We start from the raw sequence: 23,898 nt of genomic DNA on the forward strand, positions 1-23,898 counted from the left end.
ATGGCTGCCACTGTAGAGTTAGTAAAGTCCATGTAGAAGACTTCAATTACAGCTTTGGTGATCTTCCTTTCTTGACATAGAAAACTACAATTACGAATCTCCTGATTGTGACACCAAGCATATGGATGCATTACCAATAGATTTGGAAGAATTTGCCTGAATCCATGTAGCATTTTACCACTAAGTTAAGTTAGTTCCTCATTGGGCTGTAAAGTTACAGCCACGAAAAACCCGTTTGCATTTGGTTGTTGTTTATCATCATAACATGAAAATTCTGCTGCAGCAGTTCCAAATTAAGCTTGGGTGGGGAAAAAACAGGTGTATAACTTGAGACATTTTGGAAGTATGCGCAGGTAGATGTGTGAAGAGTTACTACAAAACTTTATAGGGCTCTGGCAGAACTCATAGATCAGGAGTTCTCAACCTTTTTTATGGCATGGAGCCTTACCATTAACGGGGTCCGTGGACACTAGGTTTGGAACTCCTATCATAGATAGTGGGTAGAGTATTATTCCTCATTTAAGTCTTCTATGCCTATTATCAAAGTAAGGCAAAACTTAAGTGATACAAAAAAAAGCTATAAGCCTAGCAATATATCAAAATATCATCATAGTCGCTACTTACAGTGCATTAGAGATTGTATCATAGCAGCAGTTTTTCTTCAGCTAACTTGGTTGTATACACTGCTTCCATTATACCTTTTACTGTATAATTAGGGCAAGACCATCAGCGACGCTACTGGAATAGGTTTCGTGTGGGTTTTTTTGTCATGTGACACAGAAGTTGCCTTTAGCCACACTCAGGTTCCTTTACAAAAAAGAATTGGGCATAGCTACAAAAGTTCCTGTAAGGCCATGCATGACCAAGCAATATTATCTTTAGTAAAATGTGGTGTAATTACAACACTGAGACCTTAATTACAGTTGGCTCTATAGAGTAAGTGCATATTGCTCACCTTGCCGCATCCCCACCCACTCCAAAGAATCCCTGCCCCATGTCTGCTCAAAATGGAGAAAAGGGCATTTGGGATGGCACAAAAAACTTCCAAGTCCATGCATCATGAGTGCACAGAAGCCCAATATAAATCGTAGTGTACCACTTCTCAAGCTAAACACACACCCATCTTGTCAGCCATTTCCTGCCACACTTGAGTCAGAGATTGAAGGGCCCACAAATTGCCTCAGAATCCATAAGTGATTTGCATGGAGTGGAAATCAATTACCATAAATCCTGAAAGACTGCCTAAGGAGTTGTTAGTAACTGTAACAAAGTTCCATTGAAAAGTATGTGTTTGTTTAGTCATCCTAGGACACCACAATGAAGGGGAATGGTTGCTAATGTAAAGAGAGTCTGTTGATGGTGGCAAAGGGTAGCTAGGCCCATCCATAGAAACATGGGTGTTTCCAATTGCTTCAAAGCGGCCACAGGAATGATTTAAATTATTGGAAGTACAAATACATATTCCTCTATATATTGAATAACATCTCATCTCACTCAGTTGTTTTGGCAACTGGACATCACTTATCGTTGGTTTTATCAAACTTGCATCAGCCTTATTAGACTTCCAACTTTAAATCTAATTTTTCTCCACACATTTCTCTCTTTTATTCCAAGTGTATTTCAAGTCATTGCTTGCTTAATCAAATATGTACCGTGTTTGTAAATTTTGACTTGGGTTGTGCGCTACAGCATAAGAATGGGACCTTCGACCCACGAAATTGTGCCAAACAAATTAAACCAATGATGTCTAATCACTTCTGCCTGCACATGCTCCATATTCTCCTATTTTGTGCCTATATAAGAACTACTTAAACACCTTTAACGTATCTGCCTCCACCATCACGCCTGGCAGTGCATTCCAGACACCTACCACACTGTTTTAAAAAAAAACTCATTGTGCATCTTCTTTGAACATTTCCCCTCTCCCCTTATGCATACCCTCTCGTATTAGATGTTTCAACTCTAGGAAAAAGATACACTTGTCTACTCTATCTATGCCTCTCTTAAATTTTATAAACTTCTATCAAGTCTCTCCTCACCCTCTGCTTCTCTAGAGAAAGAAACCCAGGTCTATCCAGCCTCTTCTTGTAGCACCTGCCCTCTAGTCCTGGCAGCATCCTGGTGAACCTCTTCTCCATGCTTTGCAATAGTCTGGATGCAGCCTAACCAGATTTATAAAGCAGGTTCATTACTTCAATTTGTAGGTTGTCTCCTTCTTTTCCTCTATCCCTCTGATTATAATATATCCTTCATTTTCTCTACCCTGTCTTCTCAAAACCCTGTAATTCTTTGCTATTATTTTTCCTGTTCTCTTGTCCCAGGATTGACCCATAAACAATTCTACTGCTTATTTATTTGCCTGTTTTAGCCTTCCAAAACTTTCATCGAGGTACGTTAAAGTCTAAAGCAGCAGCCTGAAAGTTTCCTGAATCCATATTTTGTCATGTCTGACAGATTACTGATTTCAATTTACATTAAGAACTGCATACTTGTTCTTTGAATTAATATCTAATATATTCATATAATTCAATAACTCTTCAATATCTCCTCTAACATTGATGGTACCACCTTCACTGAGATATGGCTGAGGAGTATTGATTCCTTTTCCTTCAGTGTCATGTCTTTATGGTTATATATTCTACCACCTGTCAAGTCAGATTGGTGGTGGGGTTGGCCTTTTTGATGTGCATTTTGTTCTGTCTCACGCTCAGGCAACATCTTCTCCCATGAATACCTTGCATTATTTCACTCCTCATTGCTTCCATTTAAAATGATTATTCTTCAAGGTATCTTAATGTTTCTCTTGAAGGTGGAATCTGCTTTCCACACCCATCCTCTACATCAAGTGGCTTTACAGTTCAATCTCCATAACTTTTAATTTGTTATCCTCAATTCCTCTTCAAGCTTTCCTATAATTTGCTACATTCACAGCCACCATTTTACATGTTTTCTCTATTGTTAGCATGACTGCCATTGATAATTCATTAATCTCTGATTATTCCCTTGTATCACTGTCCAGCACGGTCTTCCCTGCATCTTTGGGGTCCTCACTGGGGAGGAAAAAATTATCTCTTGTATAACTAACCTCTGTCCTTACATAATTCCCAACTTTATAACCTTTAGTCCAGAATTCATCCTGGCACTTCTCCAATTATCAATCTATTAAATCATATTCTATTCACAGACTTTGATGCCCTTGTCCCTATTAAAGTCACAATTCTCTTGGGCTGGTCATTTCCCCCAAAAAGCAGTAAGTTGTTGCTTTGATGCCCATGCATTAATAGTGGTTCTCCAATGAATTTTAGTAGGGGATTGGAGGGTTTTGACTCAACAATGAAAGAGATGTCATCTTTCTTTGCCAGATTACTGAGGAATTTAGAATCAATCGTGTTCTTTTGACACTTTCGCTTTTTCCCTGTACAATTGTGAAGGTTGCAAAGGAGGGAGATTTTGACAAAGTAACCTTGGTATGCTAGAAAAGTACAATTTGTAGCCAGTCAGTATATACTTAGCCAGAGTGTATTGGTGGTGCTGATGGATATTGCGGCCATTGGCAGGAGCACCTATCAAGGGAACTATGCTGTCCTGGATGATAAGACTGCTTGAGTGCTTTTGATGGGTGCAACTGGCAGTGAATGTGGCATTGCTGACAATGGTGTGCACAACCTTTCCCTACTACAAGCCAAGGTAACTTGCCCATGTGGTGACCCCATAACATAATTGGCTTGGGACACCACAGCAGTGATGATGTTGAAATCCAAGCAATGGTTACAAGGCTTTCTCTTAAGTTGATAATTGTTCATCACTTATGAGGGGTGAATGTTGCTTACCATTTGTTAGTCATGATTAGATAGGCTGAGACTATGAAAATTGACCTCCAGCAATTACGAGGTTGGCGGCTCAGTGGTTAAATTTCTGGGTTAGTATCTGAACCAACCAGAGAATTCAGAGATCCAGTTTTAAATATCAACAGCAGCTATGAGATTTAATTTCAGTTAATGACCTGAAGTGTCATTCATTAAAGACCCATCAATCTAACACCCATTGGTGTCTTTCAAGAAAGGAAATCTGTTATACTTACCTAGTCTGGCCTGCATGTGACTGCAAATCCACCTATATGATTGATTTATATTCCCTAACAAAGCACTTAGGGCACTTGGGGATGGGCAGTATATGCCAGCCTTGCCAGTAATGCCCAGGTGCTGAAGAATGAATCTTAAGGAAGACACTTTATTTTAATATTATTTATTTAGTGCTATAGCGCGGAGTAGACCCTTCTGGCTCTTTGAGATACCCCTGACAAACCTGATTAGCCCTAACCTAACCTTGGGATAATTTACAATGAATAATTAACCTCCCCTGTACATCTTTGGACTGTGGAAGGAAACCAGAACACTTGGGGAAAACCCATGCATTCCACAGGGAGAATGTACAGACTCCTTACAGATGGTACCAGAATTGAGCTCCCTCCTCTGGAATGCCCCAAGCTGTAATAGTGTTGCACTAACCGCTATGGTACTATGACGCCCTTACTTTACCTTGCATAGGTTAAGTTTCCCCTTCATCAAAAGTCAGACTTCCTTTTAATTCCCATTGGTGCCGTCTCTTTGAAATGTTGCTTTAATATAGAGGGACATTTTTCTCATTTCTCTCCAGCCTTCATCTCCTGTTCAAGTTAGGCCAAGTCTCTGATGAGATCGAACACTAGTATTTTGGTGAATGCAAATTGGTGAGTGGCTATTGCTCAATTGGATGGAGTTTGATAGGACATTGGAGTCATAGAGATGTACAACACAGAAGCAGGCTCTTTGGCCCATCTAGTCATGCCGAAACCATTTAGGCTGCCTACTCCCATCGACCTGCACCGGGACCGTAGCCCTCCATACCCCTACTATACAACTTCAGTATAACATCCCATCTCCTGTACTCAATACATTGAGGCCAATGTGCCGAAAACTTTCTTTACAGCCCTATCTACGTATGACACCACTTTTAATGAGTAGTGGACCTGTATTCCCAGATCCCTTTGTTTTACCACACTCCTCAGTGCCCTACCATTCACTGTGCAAGACCTAACCTGGATGGTCTTACCGAAGTGCAAAACCTCGCACTTGTCTGCATTAAATTTCATCTGCCATTTTTGAGCCCATTTTTCAGCTGATGCAGATCTCTCTGCAAGCCATGATAGCCTTCCTCACTTTGCACAAACCTCTGATCTTGGTGTCTTCCACAAATTTGCTGATCATCCAGATCATTGATATAGATGACAATCAACAAAAGACCCAGCACCGATCCCTGTAGCACACCACTAGTCACAGGCCTCCAGTCAGAGAGGCAACCATCTACTACCACTCTCTAGCACCAAGCCAATGTCTAATCCAGTTTGGTACATCATCCTGAATGCCGAGTGACTGAACGTTCTCAACCAGCCTCTCATGAGGGACCTTGTCATGTGCCTTACTAAAGTCCATGTAGACGATATCCACTGCCTTGCCTTCATCCACCTTCTTGGTAACCTTCTTGAAAAACTCTGTAATGTTCGTTAGACATGATTTACCACGCACGAAGCTATGCTGACTATCCTCAATCAGTCCATGTCTATCTATCCAAATACTTATATATTTGGTGCCTTAGAATGCCTTCCAATAACTTTCCCACAACTGGTGTCAGATTCACCAGTTTATAAGTTCTTGGTTTATGTCTAGAGCCTTTTTTAAACAACGAAACAACATTCTCTAGTACCTTATCCTGTAGCTAAAGATGATTTAAATATCTCTGCTAGGGCCCTGGCAATTTCTGTACTTGCCTCCCATATGGTCTGAGGGAACAATTTTGCAGGCCCTGGGGATTTGCCTCGGTAGTATACATCTCATCCTCTGTAATTTGTACAGGGTCCATGAAGTTGATGCCACTTTGTCTGGCTTCTATAGACTCTACGTCTGTCTCCTGAGCAAATGCAGATGCAAAGAATTAATTTAAGATCTGTTTTGGCTCCTCAAATGGATTACCATTCTGGTCTTCCAGGGGACCAATTTTGTCCCTAGCATTCTTTTTGCTATTAATACACCTGTAGAATCCCTTAGGATTCTCCTTCACCTTGTCTGCTAGAGCAACTTAATGCCCTCTTTTAGCCTTCCTGATTTATTTCTTAAGTGTCCCCTTGCATTCCTTGTATTCCATAAGCACCTCATTTGTTCCTACCTGCCTATAATTGCACCTCCTTTTTGCTCTTATCTCTTGAAAAGTAAGGATCCCGACACTTGTTATCTTTACCTTTTATTCTGACAGGCACATAGAAGCTTTGTACTCTGAATTTTTTTTTGAAGGGCTCCCACTTTCCTTTGTCAGAAAAACAGCCTGTCCCAATCAACGCAACACACACAAAATGCTGGAGGAATTTGGAAGGCCAGGCAGCATCTACGGGGGAAAAAAAGTGCAGTCTCTAATTTAGAATGTCAACCCACAGGCTAAACCTATTGTTTTGCATATTTACTTTGAAGCTAATGGCATTGTGGTCATTAGATGCAAAGTGCTCCCATACACAAACTTCTGTCATCTGCTCTGTCTCATTCCCTAATAGCAGATCAAGTATCGCACTCTGTCTTGTTGGCACTTCTACATACTGATGAAGGAAACTTTCCTGAATACATTTCTCAATGTCTATCCTATCCAACCCTTTTGCAGTATGGTGGTCCCAATCAATATATGGAAAAGTTAAAATCACCTACCATCACAATCTTCTGTTTCTTGCAACAGTCTGCGTCTCTTTAACAAATTTGTTCCTTTAAATCCCTAGGACTGTTGAGTGGTCTGTAGTATAGCCCCATTAACGTGGTCATGCCTTTATTTCTCATTTCCACCCATAAAACCTCACTAGTCGAGTTCTCCAATCTGTCCTGACAGAGCACTGCAGTGACAATTTCCCTGACTAGTAACGCCACCCGTCCTCCTTTAATCCCTCCTGCTCTGTCACGTCTAGAACAATGGAATCCCACAATACTGAGTTGCCAATCCTGCCTCTCCTGCAACCAAATCTCACTAATGGCAACAAAGTCATAATTGCAAATGTTGATCCATGCCCTGAGCTCATCCGCCTTTCCTACGACACTTCTTGCATTGAAATGTACGCAGGTCAGGATACTAGTCGCACTTCATGCTCAAAATTTTGATTCCTAACTTTGTCTGAGGTCTTACCAACATCTGCCTCCACAACCGCTCCACTAACTGTTCTGGCATTCTGGTTCTCATCCCCATCAACTCTAGTTTAAACCCCACCATGCAGCATTAACAAACTTTGCTGCTAGGATATTGGTACCCCTCCAGTTCAGGTGCAAACCACCCCTTCTGTACAAGTCCCACTTTCCCTGGAAGAGAGCTCAGTGATCCAAAAATCTTATGTGGCCTCCCTCCTACACCAACTTCTCAGTGTGTTAAACTATATAATCATCCTAGTTCTAGCCTCACTAGCATGTGGCACAGGTAGCATTCCTCAGATCACAACCCTGGAGGTCCTGCCCTTTAACTTAGCACCTAACTCCCTGAACTCTCTTTGCAGAACCTTGACACTCTTCCTACCCGTGTCATGGGTATCTATGTGGAACACAACCTTTGGCTGTTCACCCTCCCACTTAAGAATGCTGAGGACTCAATCCGAACTGTCCTGGACCCCGGCACCTGGGAGGCAACATACCATCTGGGAATTTCGTTCTCACCCATAGAACCTCCTGTCCGGTCTTCTAACTAATGAATTCCTATTATCACAGCGTTCCTCTTCTCCCCTGTATCCCTTCTGAGTCACAGAGCCTGGCTCAGTGCCAGAGAACCGAACATTGTGACTTTCCTCTGTTAGGTCATCTTCTCCCTTGCCCCCCCCCCCCCACAATATATTAAAAAACATTATCCAAAGTGGTATATCTGTTGTTGAGGGGGATGGCCACAGGGATACTCTGCTCTGGCTGTTTAACCCTGTTCCCATCCTGACTGTCACCCAGTTTCCTGTGTCCTGCACCTTGGGTGTAATTACCTCTCTATATGTCCTATCTATCACCCTTCAGCTTCCAGAATGATCTGGAGTTCATCCATTTCCAACTCCAACTCCTTAACGCAGATTGTTAGAAACTGCAGCTGGATGCACTTCTTCAATTGTAGTCGCCAGGGATACTGTAAGTCTCCCTCCCTTCCCACATCCCACAAGAGGGGCATTCAACTCACCTTTATATGTGCTCAGCTCGGACGGTAGAGAAGGGATGAAAAGAAAAAACTTTACCTAGAACTTGCTTTTTTTTTGCTTTCTCTGACTGAAGCCTTGAAGAGCTAAAGCCTCAAGATCACCAGTAACTCTGTCCACTCTAAGCCTCAGGATCAACATTCTGACTCCGTCCACTCTGCCGATGGCCGCTGTGTTTGCCCCTGCCTTTTAATTTGCTCTTGCTAATCAATCCCAAATGCAGATTGGTCGCTGGTCAGAGCTCTATTTATGCTGCTGTGATCCAACACTGCGTTTTTCTACTTGGTCAGTGGACGTGATTGAAATCCCCTCCTCTCAAACTTCTGATGTCCGGATTGATTGCTGGTCAGAGCTCAGTTTACAGAGATGCATTTTCTCTTGGCTTTTCGGAGAATAAGATGTACTAGAACAATAATCAGTATTATTGAGTAGATACCAGAAGAGCTTGGCTAATAGCATAGAACTCCAGCACGCAAGTCATCAGCACTTGAAGTTCATTTTGGTTGTAAGACATTTTGTGTAGGTATTGAGACTTGGGACTCATATAAGACTGCAGTATTTCTCTTGATGCTAATGCATTCTCCTTGATGTTTATACGTGATCTCTAACAATTCTTTTGTATATGTTTACTGGGTTTTCTTTTCACCAATTTAATAAGCAGACTCAAATATAATAGTGGCATTACCACCTTACCCTGCCACTGATTTCAATGCCAGCACGGATCAGAACTTTCAATGTCACCCTGTAAATCTGTACTTTATGCTCTAATCCATTCATCTGAAGTTGATTATCAATTCTGTCAGAAAGACTGCAGTTTGGAAGGGAATGTCACCTATTTATGGCTTCTGAGGGGATCTGAATGACAAAATTTCTTAGTAACTTATTAAATAATCTGCAAATTAGAAATACAATTAATTGTGCTTGATGAGGTAAGGAAAGATCGTTATAAATCATGTATGTGTTGGCTATATATCAGGTTTTCATCTATCCCCACCAACATTGCACCTCTTTTCAAAAAGGATGACCTAGTTAACAATAGACTTGGCAGTCACAAAATTGCTTGAGCCTGCCATGCTAAAATAAAGATTGAGTTAACCTGGAATGATTTGAGTTAACTTCAGGCAGGCAGCATGGATATTAAGAGGACCAAGTCGTGACTGTTATTTTTAGTGGAACCCCTAAAGGAAATTATGAAGTGTTAAAGTAGAAGAAATGTAGTGGCAGTTGCGTCTGTGAATTTTCACAGCCTTGTGTGCAGGTAGATTTTGTGTAATAGAGACTGTGGCAACATGGATCAAAAGTTAGTTGATTTGAAAAGGGGAGTTGACTAGAATACTTCTTATAAATATGTAAGAAATAAACATTATTAACTACCAGTGGGCCATTGCTATTTCTCGCTGATGTAAATGAAGTCATTCTTGCATATGCAATTGATTTTTCCAAACATTCGTACCTACACTTGTATGGTACTTTAAAAAAATAATCACTCAGGAAAAAGGATAAAAATGTGTTATGGTGGATTTAAATTTCAGTGTAGGGCAAGGCCATGGATATTTACCAACAGACCGATCTGATGATTAACATCTAGTTTAGGTAATAGCAGTTACTGCTGCTCCATGATGCTTGGCTCGACAAATACATGGTGAGGCCTGAAGCCAACTGCTGGATTCTCCAAGGAAGATCTTTGTCCTCTAGCTGGAGACAGCAGAACTGACTGAAGTTTTGAGACGTTTGGGTAGGGTTGGACAGAGGTGGAGTGATGCTATGCTTGCTGAGTTTCCCATTGCCTCCAGTGCTCACCTCATTGCGTGATCTCTGAGTTTGAAGAATAGATGGTTGCCAGGTAACCCAGAGTGACTGTGACAGCTAGGTGGGTCTTCTGGCTGATTGCATGGCTTGTCAGCTACTGCTTCTGCCTGATTAAACAGGATCTTCCACCTCAACCTCTCCCAAGATGCAGCTTCCTGCAGAGCCTGAATATTTTGTCCACTTCCCATGGCCTGTTCACCCACCGCCCTGATGTTCTGGCTGCCAACATTGGCAAGGAAGATGTGGTGGCAGTGTATACCAGTGAGGTATATAGGCAGCTGGCAGATCTGAGAAGGGTAAGCAATAGGAAATGTTTGAGAACCTCTGATACTCTATCAACATTGGTTGCTACCATGGCTTGTGTGTAGTTAATTGTAAAGTAGGTAATGAGGATTCAAAGACATGAGCAGATTGGTGGATTTGAACAGGTAGGTTTCAGATGCAAAGAAATGTGACATCTTTGAATGGAAGAAATATAAATTAACTGTTAAATGTTTAAATAGAGAAGAAGAACAGAGACACTAGGACACAGAGTGTACCAAATGCTGATTTTTTTTTCCTGAAATAGATCTAATTTTAGCTTTTATAACTCAGGCACAAATAAATTAAAGATCATTAATCAAAAGAGTGGTTTAGCAGACCCTGACCCCCCCCCCCCCCACCCCCATCTCCCTCTGAAATATTGAGGTATATACTGGATCAGAACTTGACTGGTTCCAGTGATTTTGCATGGTGGAACAGTCTTAAAAGAATACGCTCAGTCAAATATTTGATATCTCAACCCCCATTAGTTTTTTAAAGAAATCTCTTGTTCCTATGTGATTGTAGAGATTGGACTTAACTGAAAAATTGGCAAACTTTCCTTGCAATAGGTAACTCAACATTTTGCATCTTTCAAATGCGACCTTACTTTTGCAAAATAGTTAACTTATAAAGTTTTTAAATTAACATTTACAGCATATTGGTTTGTTATTTTGCATATCATTTTGGTTTAAGGACCCTCTAGGTTGCTATTCTCTATTCAAAACACAAATTCTGCATAGGTACTGTCTATATTTCATTAAGTAGATACAATCTTCAGAAGACAGCTGTGTTACTGTTATCCGTTTGTATTTTTCAAAAATTTTATTAATAACTTGTATATTTGATTTGCTTTTGCAAGCCACTTCCATGAGGTCTCACAATGTAACACTAACTTCAGGGTTTTTTGGTGGTGGCTAGACACAATATGCTGGAGAAACTCAGCAAGTCAGGCAGCATCGGATATTGCCTGACTTGCTGAGTTCTTTCAGCATTTGCAGAATTGCTTTTCATGATTTTCAGTGGTGGGGATTGGTGGTCATTACAGGGCCATGCCATTCAAATTACTAATCAACCAGCTGAAGAATGCTTTGGCAAAGACATAGAGCAGATTGCCTCATACTGCTGTGATGTTTTTGTTGACAACAGCTTCTTGAAGGCAATTTGCAGTTGATCCAAATAGATTCATGATAACTTATGAGGGGGGGGGGAACAATGCACACCATTACTAAAAAGAAAATAAGTATTGGTCTGACTGCTAATATTTTTGATTATTGTGCAGAGATGATGATGACATTAACCTTGTGTTTCTTTTTTTTTTCCAATACTTTATCTGTGTTGTTGGCTTTCTTAGCCCTTGCCACCTTTGCAGCCCTCTGCACAGCCAATCCAGTATTCTGCGACCTCTTGTCCCCAAGTTCTCCTGCCAGTCTCGCCTCCCCAGCAGTACACTATGGTACATGTTATTAGTTCTGTATGTTTAGTTTTGCCTGCGTGTGTCAATTTGCATGTTTCTCTGTGCTGTCATTAAGTCTTTCACAAACAGTATTATGGTTGAATGTGTTAAGAATACCACTGGATCAGAAGTAAGTGTTTGGGTATATAATGGCCTCTGCCATGTGCTTCCAGTGATAAACAGAAGCAGTGATAGGACTAGTAGACTTTCTCTGAGAAAGCATGGTTTCTATTTTTTTAATGCCTATGATATTTCAGTGGGAAAAGAGACATGCCCGTCCAAATAACTTCCATATTCAAATTAATTGCTGCCTTCACATGGGGGAAATGTTTATATGAAATTTAATTCTGTCTAGTTCTACAAAATTAGTAATGGGTTGTTTTTACCTGCTGAGATGCAATGTGGCAAAAAGGACCTGTGCTGCTTTCATCACTGCTCGTTATCACAAGCCTACAATCTCCATTAATAATCTCTTGTTCTACTAATTGATATTGCATACCATATAAGTGCATCATTAATGAATCAGCATTTGCATTGCTGAAACAAATTTACCAGTAAGTCTGACTTTATAACCCTTCAGATATGCTCAGATAGAAATCTCACCCTGTCATATTGGATAACTGTTCTGACCTTCATGGTATTTGGTCTCATAGATCCTGTGTGCATTAATTACTCTGAGCTAAGCTAATCTTTGCCAGGCCTAAATTTGTAGGAATAGATTCAATATCCTGAACTGGGAAGGGGAAAAATTGACAAAGTTTCCTGCCTTGGATGACAATCCTAAGTGCTGGAAACCATGTGGATGCTCAATCAGAATAGTAATGTAAATGCAGACCAACCCATCATTCTTTAACTTGTTACACAGAATGTAGAACGTGTAGCTCCAACATCCTCTATACAGTCCTACTCAAAGACAGCCACTTGGGTTGAGGTATTGTAGTATGACTTAACAGCTTCTTCAAAAGAGATATATAGTTCTACACACTTGACTTTTGTAGTGATTTTCTGTTGTTTTTTCTTAAACATTAATTAATGATATTTTTCAAAATAATGTCATTAATCAAATGGTGCATCAAATGCATAAAAATACATTTACGGAATAGTCACATGGAAAATGTAGAATAAATAACAAGCAACAACAAGTATAGTGGTTTGCAGATATCTTTCAGCATCTTGCCACCAACCTGTGGGTTTATTATTGGGAGGAGGTGAGAAACTGCTGAGGGACCCTGTGGATTTATTTAATACATAGCATACCCAAGTTAAAAATAAAAGTTTATAAGTTACAGTTTCATGGGAATTAACAAGTTGATTGCTAATAAAACAGACATATGCTGTTTAGAATGCAAACATTTATACATTATTGGCACATCTCGAATTAGAATCTGAAGCTGCCTCTCAAACTAATTTGCTGTGCCTATGCTCTAAATTCAGTAAATAGCAATCAGATGACCCAGATATAGTAGTCAGGTGATGGTACTGTTGTTTGTTTAATATGATCTCATTCAGTCACTGAAGTTCTAATCAGATTGCCAGATGAGTAAACCTAAACCCTGATGAACCACTCACAGGTGTCTGAAATAAAAAATAACCCTTTGTCATTTAATCCAAATCAGAAAGGTGGGTTATGAGTTGTGAAACTATTGTACACAGAACTGGGTTAGTCAGTAGCCTTTCACTTTACGACCTAGATCGGAGTTCAGATCCAGGCCATACTAATGGGTTTAAAAGAATCTTTTCTTTATACGTAAGAGTATTATGTGAATGACTGTGCTGTCTTTATCTTGCCTGCATATCAGCCCTAATGCAGTACCAAAATATAATTTTGATTGGGCATGATGGTGGTTATTGTGTAGAATAGAAAATAATGTAGGATGCACTGCCCATGAAACATGGTTGTATGGTGACCAAATAAAAATTTCAAGCAACTTTGCATTGAGTGTAAGAGTGAGAAGTTATGTTGTCATTGTACTTGACATTGATGCGGCAGCTGGAATATTGCCTCCAGTTTTGGTTACCCTATTATAAAAAGGATGCCATTAAACTGGAGAGTAAAGAAGATTTGCTTGAATGTTGCCAGGACTCCAGGGCCTGAGTTATAGGAAGAGTTTGGGCAGACTAGGACTTAATTCCTTGGAGTCTTGGAGACTCGGGGATGACCCAATCAGAGTGTAAAAAATGATGAGGACCATAGATAGAGTGAATACACACAGTCTTTTTCCAGGGGAAAGGAAATCAGTGGGCATAGGTAAAAGGCGAGAGGGAAAGTCTTAATAGGAACCTAAATGCCAGCATTTTCACGCAGAAGGTGGTGAGCATATGGAACAAGCTGCTAGTGAAGCAGGTACAATAACAACATTTAAAAGACAGGTAGGTTTAGAGCAGGGGTTCCCAGCTCTTTTTTTTTAATGCCACAGATCAGTAACATTAAGCAAGGCGCCCGTGGACCCCAGGTTGGGATCCCCTGGTTTAGAGGGATGTGGGCCAAGCAAGGGCAAATAGAACGAACTTAGATATGAATTTGTCCAGCATGGACAAATTGGGTCAAAGGGTCTGTTTCTAAGATGTGGCCATCATTGTTAAGAGCAGTGAATGTAGTGGAATTGGGTTTTCAAAAAGAATTTGTTAGGATGCTGCACAAAGAAGGTTGTTACTTAAAATATGCACTCAAATTATTTGAAATAATTTTTATTATTATGGATAGAGTATTGATCAAAGGGTAAAAAAACCATAGGGGAAACAAAGTTATGTTTCCCCAAAGTTAAAGGTCACGTGCCACAAGAATCATTATTGGGAAATATAGCAAAATGAATAGAAACACAGTATAAATGAAGTGTTAAGGAACTAGTAAAGTTTGGTATACACAGAACTTGAAGTACTGATTTGAGAAATACAGAACAGTAACATGCAGGTGCACCAAGTAATAAAAATGTGAATACAGTGGATTCCGGTTAATTGGGACACATTGGGACCAGTACATTTTGGCCCAAGTAATGTTGCTGTCCCAATTAGCCGAAGTTTCATGAAAATCATTAAGAAGGTATTTAAAAAAGAGACAAACAACTGAGTAAAAAAAATTGTGTATTTAGATGAAATATAGAATTAGGAAACTGCCAATACTACTACAGTACTGTAAAGATATATTAGTTCCTAATAGTTATCGACAGAAGAATTCATCCAGTGTATGCTGCCATTTTCTTTTGATTGACTGTAAATGAACAAAATCAGTGCAGAAAATGTACTGTCTTCATACAATACTTCAGAAACATAGGAAACCTACAGCACAATACAGGCCCTTCGGCCCACAAAGCTGTGCTGAACATGTCCTTACCTTGGAGCTACCGAGGTTTACCCATAGCTCTCTATTTTTCTAAGCTCCATATACATATCCAGGAGTCTCTGAAAAAACCCGATCATTTCCGCCTCCATCACCGCCTCTGGCAGCCCATTCCACGCATTCACCACTCTCTGCTTAAAAAAAACTTACCCCTGACATCTCCTCTGTACCTACTTCCAAGCACCTTAAAACTATGCCTTCTCGTACTAGCCATTTCAGTCCTGGGAAAAAGCCTCTGACTATCCACACGATCAATGCCTCTTATTATCTTGTACACCTCTATCGAAAGTTACATACGTGGATAGAGCGTTTGCTGATTGGCAGGAAACAGAGAGTGGGAATAAAGGGATCCTATTCTGGTTGGCTGCTGGTTACCAGTGGTGTTCCACAGGGGTCCGTGTTGAGGCGGCTTCTTTTTACATTGTACATCAACGATTTGGATTATGGAATAGATGGCTTTGTGGCTAAGTTTGCTGACGATACGAAGATAGGTGGAGGGGCCGGTAGTGCTGAGGAAATGGAGAGTCTGCAGAGAGACTTGGATAGATTGGAAGAATGGGCAAAGAAGTGGCAAATGAAGTACAATGTTGGAAAGTGTATGGTTATGCACTTTGGTAGAAGTAATAAACGGGCAGACTATTATTTAAATGGGGAAAGAATTCAAAGTTCCGAGATGCAACAGGACTTGGGAGTCCTCGTACAGGATACCCTTAAGGTTAACCTCCAGGTTGAGTCGGTAGTGAAGAAGGCGAATGCAATGTTGGCATTCATTTCTAGAGGAATAGAGTATAGGAGCAGGGATGTGATGTTGAGGCTCTATAAGGCGCTGGTGAGACCTCACTTGGAGTACTGTGGGCAGTTTTGGTCTCCTGATTTAAGAAAGGATATGCTGATGTTGGAGAGGGTACAGAGAAGATTCGCTAGAATGATTCCGGGAATGAGAGGGTTAACATATGAGGAACGTTTGTCCGCTCTTGGACTGTATTCCTTGGAGTTCAGAAGAATGAGGGGCGACCTTATAGAAACATTTCGAATGTTGAAAGGCATTGACAGAGTGGATGTGGCAAAGTTGTTTCCCATGATGGGGGAGTCTAGTACGAGAGGGCATGACTTAAGGATTGAAGGGCGCCCATTCAGAACAGAAATGCGAAGAAATTTTTTTACTCAGAGGGTGGTCAATCTATGGAATTTGTTGCCACGGGCAGCAGTGGAGGCCAAGTCATTGGGTGTATTTAAGGCAGAGATTGATAGGTATCTGTGTAGCCAGGGCATCAAAGGTTATGGTGAGAAGGCGGGGGAGTGGGACTAAATGGGAGAATGGATCAGCTCATGATAAAATGGTGGAGCAGACTTGATGGGCCGAATGGCCTACTTCTGCTCCTTTGTCTTATGGTCTTATGGTCTATCAGGTCACCTTTCATCCTCCGTCGCTCCAAGGAGAAAAGGCCAAGTTCACTCAACCTATTCTCATAAGGCATGCTCCCCAATCCAGGCAACATCCTCGTAAGTCTCTTCTGCTCCCTTTCTGTGGTTTCCACGTCCTTCCTGTAGTGAGGCGACCAGAATTGAGCACAGTACTTCAAATGTGGTCTGACTAGGGTCCTGTATAGTTGCAACATTACCTCTCGGCTCTTAAACCTAATCCCACGATTGATGAAGGCCAATGCACTGTATGCCTCCTTAACCACAGTCAACCTGCATAGGAGCTTTGAGTGTCCTATGGACTCGGACCCCAAGATCCCTCTGATCCACCACACTGCCAAGAACCTTACCATTAATGCTATATTCTGCCATCATATTTGACCTACCAAAATGAACCACCTCACACTTATCTGGGTTGAACTCCATCTGCCACTTCTCAGCCCTGTTTTGCATCCTATCAGTGTCCCGCTGTAACCTCTGACAACCCTCCACACTATCCACAACACCCCCAACCTTTGTGTTATCAGCAAATTAACTAACCCATCTCTCCACTTCCTCATCCAGGTCATTTATAAAAATCACGAAGAGTAGGGGTCCCAGAACAGATCCCTGAGGCATACCACTGGTCACCGACCTACATGCAGAATATGGCCCATCTATAACCACTCTTTGCCTTCTGTGGGCAGGCCAGTTCTGGATCCACAAAGCAATGTCCCCTTGGATCCCATACCTCTTTACTTTCACAATAAGCCTTGCATGGGGTACCTTATCAAATGCCTTGCTGAAATACATATACACTACATCTATGGCTCTACCTTCATCAGTGTGCTTAGTCACATCCTCAAAAAATTCAATCAGGCTCTTAAGACACGACCTGCCTTTCACAAAGTCATGCTGACTATTCCTAATAGTATTATGCCTCTCCAAATGTTCATAAATCCTGCCTCTCAGGATCTTCTCCATCAACTTACCAACCACTGAAGTAAGACTCACTGGTCTATAATTTCCTGGGCTATCTCTACTCCCTTTCTTGAATAAGGGAACAACATCCGCAACCTTCCAATCCTCCGGAACCTCTCCCGTCCTCATTGATGATGCAAAGATCATCGCCAGAGGCTCAGCAATCTCCTCTCTCGCTTCCCACAGTAGCCTGGGGTACATCCAGTCCAGTCCCGGTGACTTATCCAACTTGATGCTTTCCAAAAGCTCCAGCACATCCTCTTCTTAATATCTACTTGCGCAAGCTTTTCAGTCCACTGCAAGTCATCCCTACAATTGCCAAGATCCTTTTCCATGGTGAATACTGAAGCAAAGTATTCATTAAATACCTCTGCTATCTCCTCTGGTTCCATACACATTTTTCCACTGTCACACTTGATTGGTCCTATTCTGTCACGCCTTATCCTCTTGCTCTTCACATACCTGTAGAATGCCTTGGGGTTTTCCTTAATCCTGTCTGCCAAGCCTTCTCATGGCCCCTTCTGGCTCTCCTAATTTCATTCTTAAGCTTCTTCCTGCTGGCCTTATAATCTTCTAGATCTCTTGTCATTACCTAGTTTTTTGAACCTTTCGTAAGCTCTTCTTTTCTTCTTGACTAGATTTACAACAGCCTTTGTACACCACGGTTCCTGTACCCTACCATCCTTTCCCTGTCTCACTGGAATGTACCTATGCAGAACCCCATGCAAATATCCCCTGAACATTTGGCACATTTCTTCCCTACGTTTCCCTGAGAACATCGGTTTCCAATTTATGCTTCCAAGTTCCTGCCTGATAGCCTCATATTTCCCCTTACTTTAGATGACTGCATCCTCCAAATCTTCATTTTCATTATATCATTCAGGATGATTGTTGATGCCTTCAAATTTTTTGTAGTTCTAACTTGTTGAAATAGTGAAATTGTTTCATATTCATTCCCGTCCATTTCTGGAATGTCCAAGCCTGAAGGCTTGAAACCACAGTGAACAAAATAGTTCTGAAAGGTCTTACTGCTTGTTCCTCGCCAACTATCAATGACAAAAATCGCATTGTTTTGAACACAGAAACACACAACTGACGCTATTTTAAAACTGTTCACTCTGATCACGGTGTAATGTCTGTGGCTACACAATCACATGCGACTGACTTTTGTCAGAAGCTGTTCATCAGTAGTCTCCTGTCCCAGTTGGGCAGCATAGTGTTCCAAATAAATGAAGGGAGTCCCAGCTATTCTCTCGATTAATTATTGTTCTTTTTGAGTTGTCCCAAATGAGCAGTTGCTCCAATTAACCAATGGCCCAATCAATCAGAATCCACTGTATTATGCTGGCTTTTATTGCAAAAGCCTTTGGGTGCAAGTATAAAGAAATCTACTTGTATAGAGTAGGTCTGGAGCACAAGTATGTAGATTTGGCCTGTGTACCCGAGGAAAGATGCTTGCCTTGGAAATGTATGGTATAAATTTACTAGATTGGTTTCTGGGATGAGAAAATTGTCCAACAATGAGAGAGTAGGTGAGTAGAATTGCACTGATTAGAATTTAGAAAAATAAGAGGTGATCTAAACAAAAATTATAAGATTGACTGGCTAAATGTTCAGACACTGTTTCCCAAGCTTGGAGTGTCTCCAACTATGGCGTAATTTTAGGACAAGAGAAGCTGACCAGTTAGGACTGAGGTCAAGAGAAATTTCTTTTCCAAGTTTCACAATTCGCTGAGTACTCTTTACCATAAAAGGCTATAATTACTTCATTGTTGAGTATGTTCAAGGCTAAGTGATAGCATTTTGGACACTAGGAATAAAGGGATGATGGGATAAGATGGAATATGAGCTTGAGATGCAGGATGACTGCAACCCTTTTGAATCGGAGTACAGATGTAAAGGGCCCTTTGACCAACTCCCTATATTTTTTTTCTCGCTCTTACTCCATCCAGTTATATTTTCTTTCTCCAGGGATACTTGATGCCAATATTAGATGTTGTCCACAGCATCACAAAGAGGAGGGAACTAATGATGAATTTGCCATGCTAATGTGCATGTTTAAAAGTAGATTAAATTATCAGCCCCACCATTTTTTTGTTAATTTGTATACCTGTAGATAAGTTCTCAAGGAATACTATTAATTGGAAAAAAAAGGTACATGGAAAGTTCTTGTAACATGGGAGTTGATTCTTCAAGATAACATAAATTGGACAGGAATGAGTCTGATGTGAAATGATTTTGGCAATTTCTTTCTTCCAGCTTCTACAACAAAAATTGTCCTTGTGTTTCTCTTGCTCCCAGAGACCATAGTAAACCTGATGTGGGAACAAAGTGTATTACACTTAGGTGAGCAGTTTTGAGATTGCAGTGAAGTTCAAGGAGAGTTCCTCTGCTTCTAATCAGGCTAAAGCAAACAAGGTCTAAACTCTTATTATTGCCCTCCCTCATACTGGTAAGCAAGGAAAAGTTCATAAGAGTGTGCAATGCTCGCATTCAGATGAGAATTCTTAATAGCTTGCAGAGAATATCTGATGTTGCAATCAGCACTTTGCCAGAGTGTGCAACTGCATCACTTGTTAACGAACACTTCATGAAGAGTACAGCTTTAACTTGCACGTAATCACTCTTCAAATTTGTTAGCAATGGTTTGAGGCATGGGTGTAATCCTCTAGCATAGGTAGAATGAGGCCTAAAGGACAACAGTATAAAACTATATTGGGTCTTCTCGAGATAGTGTTAATGGTGTAGTATTACTGGGCTCCCTTCAGACAACTGCACTGTTGGGGCAGGTAATAACACAAAGACTGTAGTCTATATCAACATAATTACCATGGCACAGGAGCAGAATTAGGCTGTTTGGCCCATCAAGTCTGCTCCGCCATTAGATCATGACTGATTTATTATCTGTCTCATCCCCTTTCTCCTGCATTCCTGAAACCTTTGATGCCCTTACTAATCAAGAACCTATCAACCTCCGCTTTAATTACTCCAGTGACTTGGCCTCCACAGCCATCTGTGGCAATTAATTCATCAGATTCACCACCTTCTGGCTAAAAAAAATTCCTCTTCATCTCTGGGATGTTCTATTTTGAGGCTGTGCACTCTGGTCCTAGACTCTCCCACAACTGGAAACGTCCTCTTCACATCTACTTTCTCTAGGCTTTTCAATATTCAGAATGTCTTAAGTTCAGGTTTAATTGTCTTTCAACGATACACGAATATCTATGAATACAGCCAAACCAGACAGCATTTACTCCAGGGCCAAGGTACAAAACACAGTGCCAACAGTCATACATATACAATCATAGAAAACTGCAACACAGAACGAAGCCCTTCGGCCCATCTAGTCATGCCAAACCATTCAAACTGCCTATTCACATCGACCTGCACCCAACCCATAGCCCTCCATACCTCTACCATTGATATACCTATCCAAACTTCTCTGAAGTGTTGAAATCGACCCCACATCTACCACTTGCACAGGTAGCTTGTTCCGCACACTCACCACACTCTCAGTGAAGATTCTCCTTATGTTCCCCTTAAACATTTCAAGTTTTACCCGTAATCCATGACCTCTCATTGTAGTCTCGCCCAGTCTTAGTGTAAAAAGCCTGCTTGCATTTACCCTGTCTATACCCCTCATCATTTTGTATACCTCTATCAAATCTCTGCTTAATCTTCTGTGTTCTGAGGAATACAGTTCTAACTTATTCAATCTTTCCTTATAACTCAGGTCCTCCAGTCCTTACAACATCCTTGTAATTTTTCTCTGTACTTTTTCAATAAGATTTAAACCTTTCTTGTAGGTAGGTGACCAAAACTGCACACAATACTCCAAATTATGCCTCACCAGCATCTTATACAACTTCAACATAACATCCGAACTCCTGTACTCAATACTTGAGGCCAATGTGCTAAAAGCTTTCCTTGTAACCCTTTCTGTGACACCACTTTCAGTGAATTATGGATCTGTATTCCCAGATATCTTTGTTCTGCAGCACCCCTAAGTGCCCTACCTCTCACTATGTAAGACCTATCCTGGGTGGTTCTCCCAACTGTACTCAATACTTTGATCTGTGAAGGCCAATGTGTCAAAAGCTTTCTTTATGACCCTATCTCCTGTGACACCACGTTCAATGAATTCTGGACCTGTATTCCTAGATCCCTTTTACCGCACTCCTCAGTGCCCTACCACTCACTGTGCAAGGCCTGCCCTGGTTGACCTTCCAAAGTACATTACCTCACACGTGTCTCTGCATTAAACTTCATCTGCTATTTTCAGCCAATTTTTCCAGCTGGTCCAGATCCTGCTACAAGCCATGATAGCTTTCCTCACAGTGCACTACACCTCCAATCTTGGCGTCATCCACAAATTTGCTGATCATCCAGATCATGGATATTGATGACAATCAACAAAAGACCCAGCACTGATCCTTGTGGCACACCACTAGTCACAGCTCTCCAGTCAGAGAGGCAACCTACTACCAATCTCTGGCTTCTCCCACAAAGCCAATATCTAATCCAATTTACTACATCATTCTGAATGCTGCGTGACTGAGCCTTCTTAACCAACTTTCCATGCAGGACATTGTCAGGTGCCTTGGTGAAGTCCACATTGACAATATCCACTGCCTTGCCTTCATCAACTTTCCTCGTAATTTACTCAAAAAATCTATTAGGTTGGTTAGACATGGCCTAACATGCACAAAGCCATGCTGACTATCCCTGATCAGTCTCTGTCTGTTCAAATACTCGTATATCTGGTCCCTTAGAATACCTTCCAATAACTTTCCCATTATTGATGTCAGGCTTACTGGCCTATAATTTCCTGGTTTATTCTTGGATTCTTTCTTGAACAGCAGAAGAACATTAGCTCTCCTCCAATCCTCTGGTACCTCACTTGTTGCTAAGGATGATTTAAGTACCTCTGCTGGTACCCCTGCAATTTCTGCACTTGACTCCCATGGGGTCGAAGAGAACACCTTGTCAGGTGCTGGGATTTATCTGCCTTAATTTGCCTTAAGACAGCAAACACCTCTTCCATGGTAATCTGTATTGGGTTCACAACCTCACTGTTGCTTTGCCTCACTTCTATGGAATACACATGCAAAAATTCCATTTTAGATCTTTACCTTTTCCTTTGGTTCCAGGCAGAGATTACCATTTTGATATTCTAGAGGACCAATTTTGTCCCTTGCAATCCTTTTGCTCTTAATATATCTCAAGAAGCCCTTGTGATTCTCCTTCACTTTGTCTGCTAGAGCATCCTCATGCCTTCTTCTCCTGATTTCTTTTAAATGTTCTCTTGCATTCCTTACTTCCAAATACCTCATTTATTCCTCCCTGCTATGCACCTCCTTTTTTTTCCTTGAACAGGGCCTCAATATCTCTCAGACCAAGGTTCCCTAAACCTGTTATCCTTGATTTTTACTCTGACAGGAATATACAAACTCTGTACTCAAACTTCACTTTTGAAGGTCGCCTAATTACTAAGCACACCTTTGCCAGAAAACAGCCTGTCCCAATCCACACTTGACAGATCCTTTCTGATACCATCACAATTGGCCTTTCCCCAATTTAGAATCTTAACCCAAGGACAAGACCTATCCTTTTCCATAATTACCTTGAAACTAATGCAAATTGTTCCTCTGCCCAAACTTCTGTCACCTGCCCTGTCTCATTTCCTAATTGGAGATCAAGTATTATACACTCTCATGGGGACTTGTGTGTACTGATTACATTTGACAAACTCTATCCGATTCAGCCCTTTTGCGGCATGGTAGTCCCAGTCAATATGTGGACAGTTAAAATCACTTACTAATACAACCTTATGTTTCTTGCAACAGCCTGGGTTCTCTCTACAAATTTGTTCCTTAAAATCCCACGGACTGTTGGGTGCTCTATGATATGGCCCCATGAACGTGATCAGACCTTCCTTATTCCTCAGTTCCACCCATAAAGCCTCACTAGTTGAGTTCTCCAGTCTGTCCTGCATGAGCAATGCCGTGATATTTTCCCGGACTAGTAACTCCACTCCCTCCTCCTTAATCCCTCCCGTTCTATCACGCCTAAAACAACGGAACCTCAGAATATCAAGCTGCCAGTCATGCCCTTCCTGCAACCAAGTCTCACTAATGACTACAATATCATAATTCCAGGTGTTGTTCCATGCCCTGAGCTCATCTGCCTTTCCTACAATACTTTGTGCATTGAAATATACACAATTCAGAACATTAGTCATACCATGCTCAACCTTTTGATTCCTGACTTTTGTCTGAGGTCTTAACAACATCTGTCACCACCACAACCACCCAACTATTTGTTCTGGCACTCTGGTTCCCATCCCCCTGCAATCCAGTTTAACCCTCCCCCCCCAAAATCACCAGG

General features: G+C 41.2%; 1 protein-coding gene across 6 annotated transcripts in view; it reads left to right on the top strand.

Moving 5' to 3' along the window:
* The window catches only part of LOC140191759 (R3H domain-containing protein 2), a 274,246-nt gene that overhangs the window by 180,280 nt on the left and 70,068 nt on the right, over window positions 1-23,898 (top strand). For 5 of the 6 annotated variants that reach the window (XM_072249472.1, XM_072249476.1, XM_072249470.1 and 2 more), the window contains one exon: window positions 11,691-11,792. The exons of the other annotated variant lie outside the window; for it this stretch is intronic. In XM_072249472.1, coding sequence (XP_072105573.1) covers window positions 11,691-11,792 — 102 coding nt within the window. The remainder of the gene's footprint in view (window positions 1-11,690; window positions 11,793-23,898) is intronic. 6 annotated transcript variants of the gene reach the window in all.

Source organism: Mobula birostris, chromosome X (genome assembly GCF_030028105.1).
Source record: "Mobula birostris isolate sMobBir1 chromosome X, sMobBir1.hap1, whole genome shotgun sequence".
NCBI lineage: Eukaryota > Metazoa > Chordata > Chondrichthyes > Myliobatiformes > Myliobatidae > Mobula > Mobula birostris.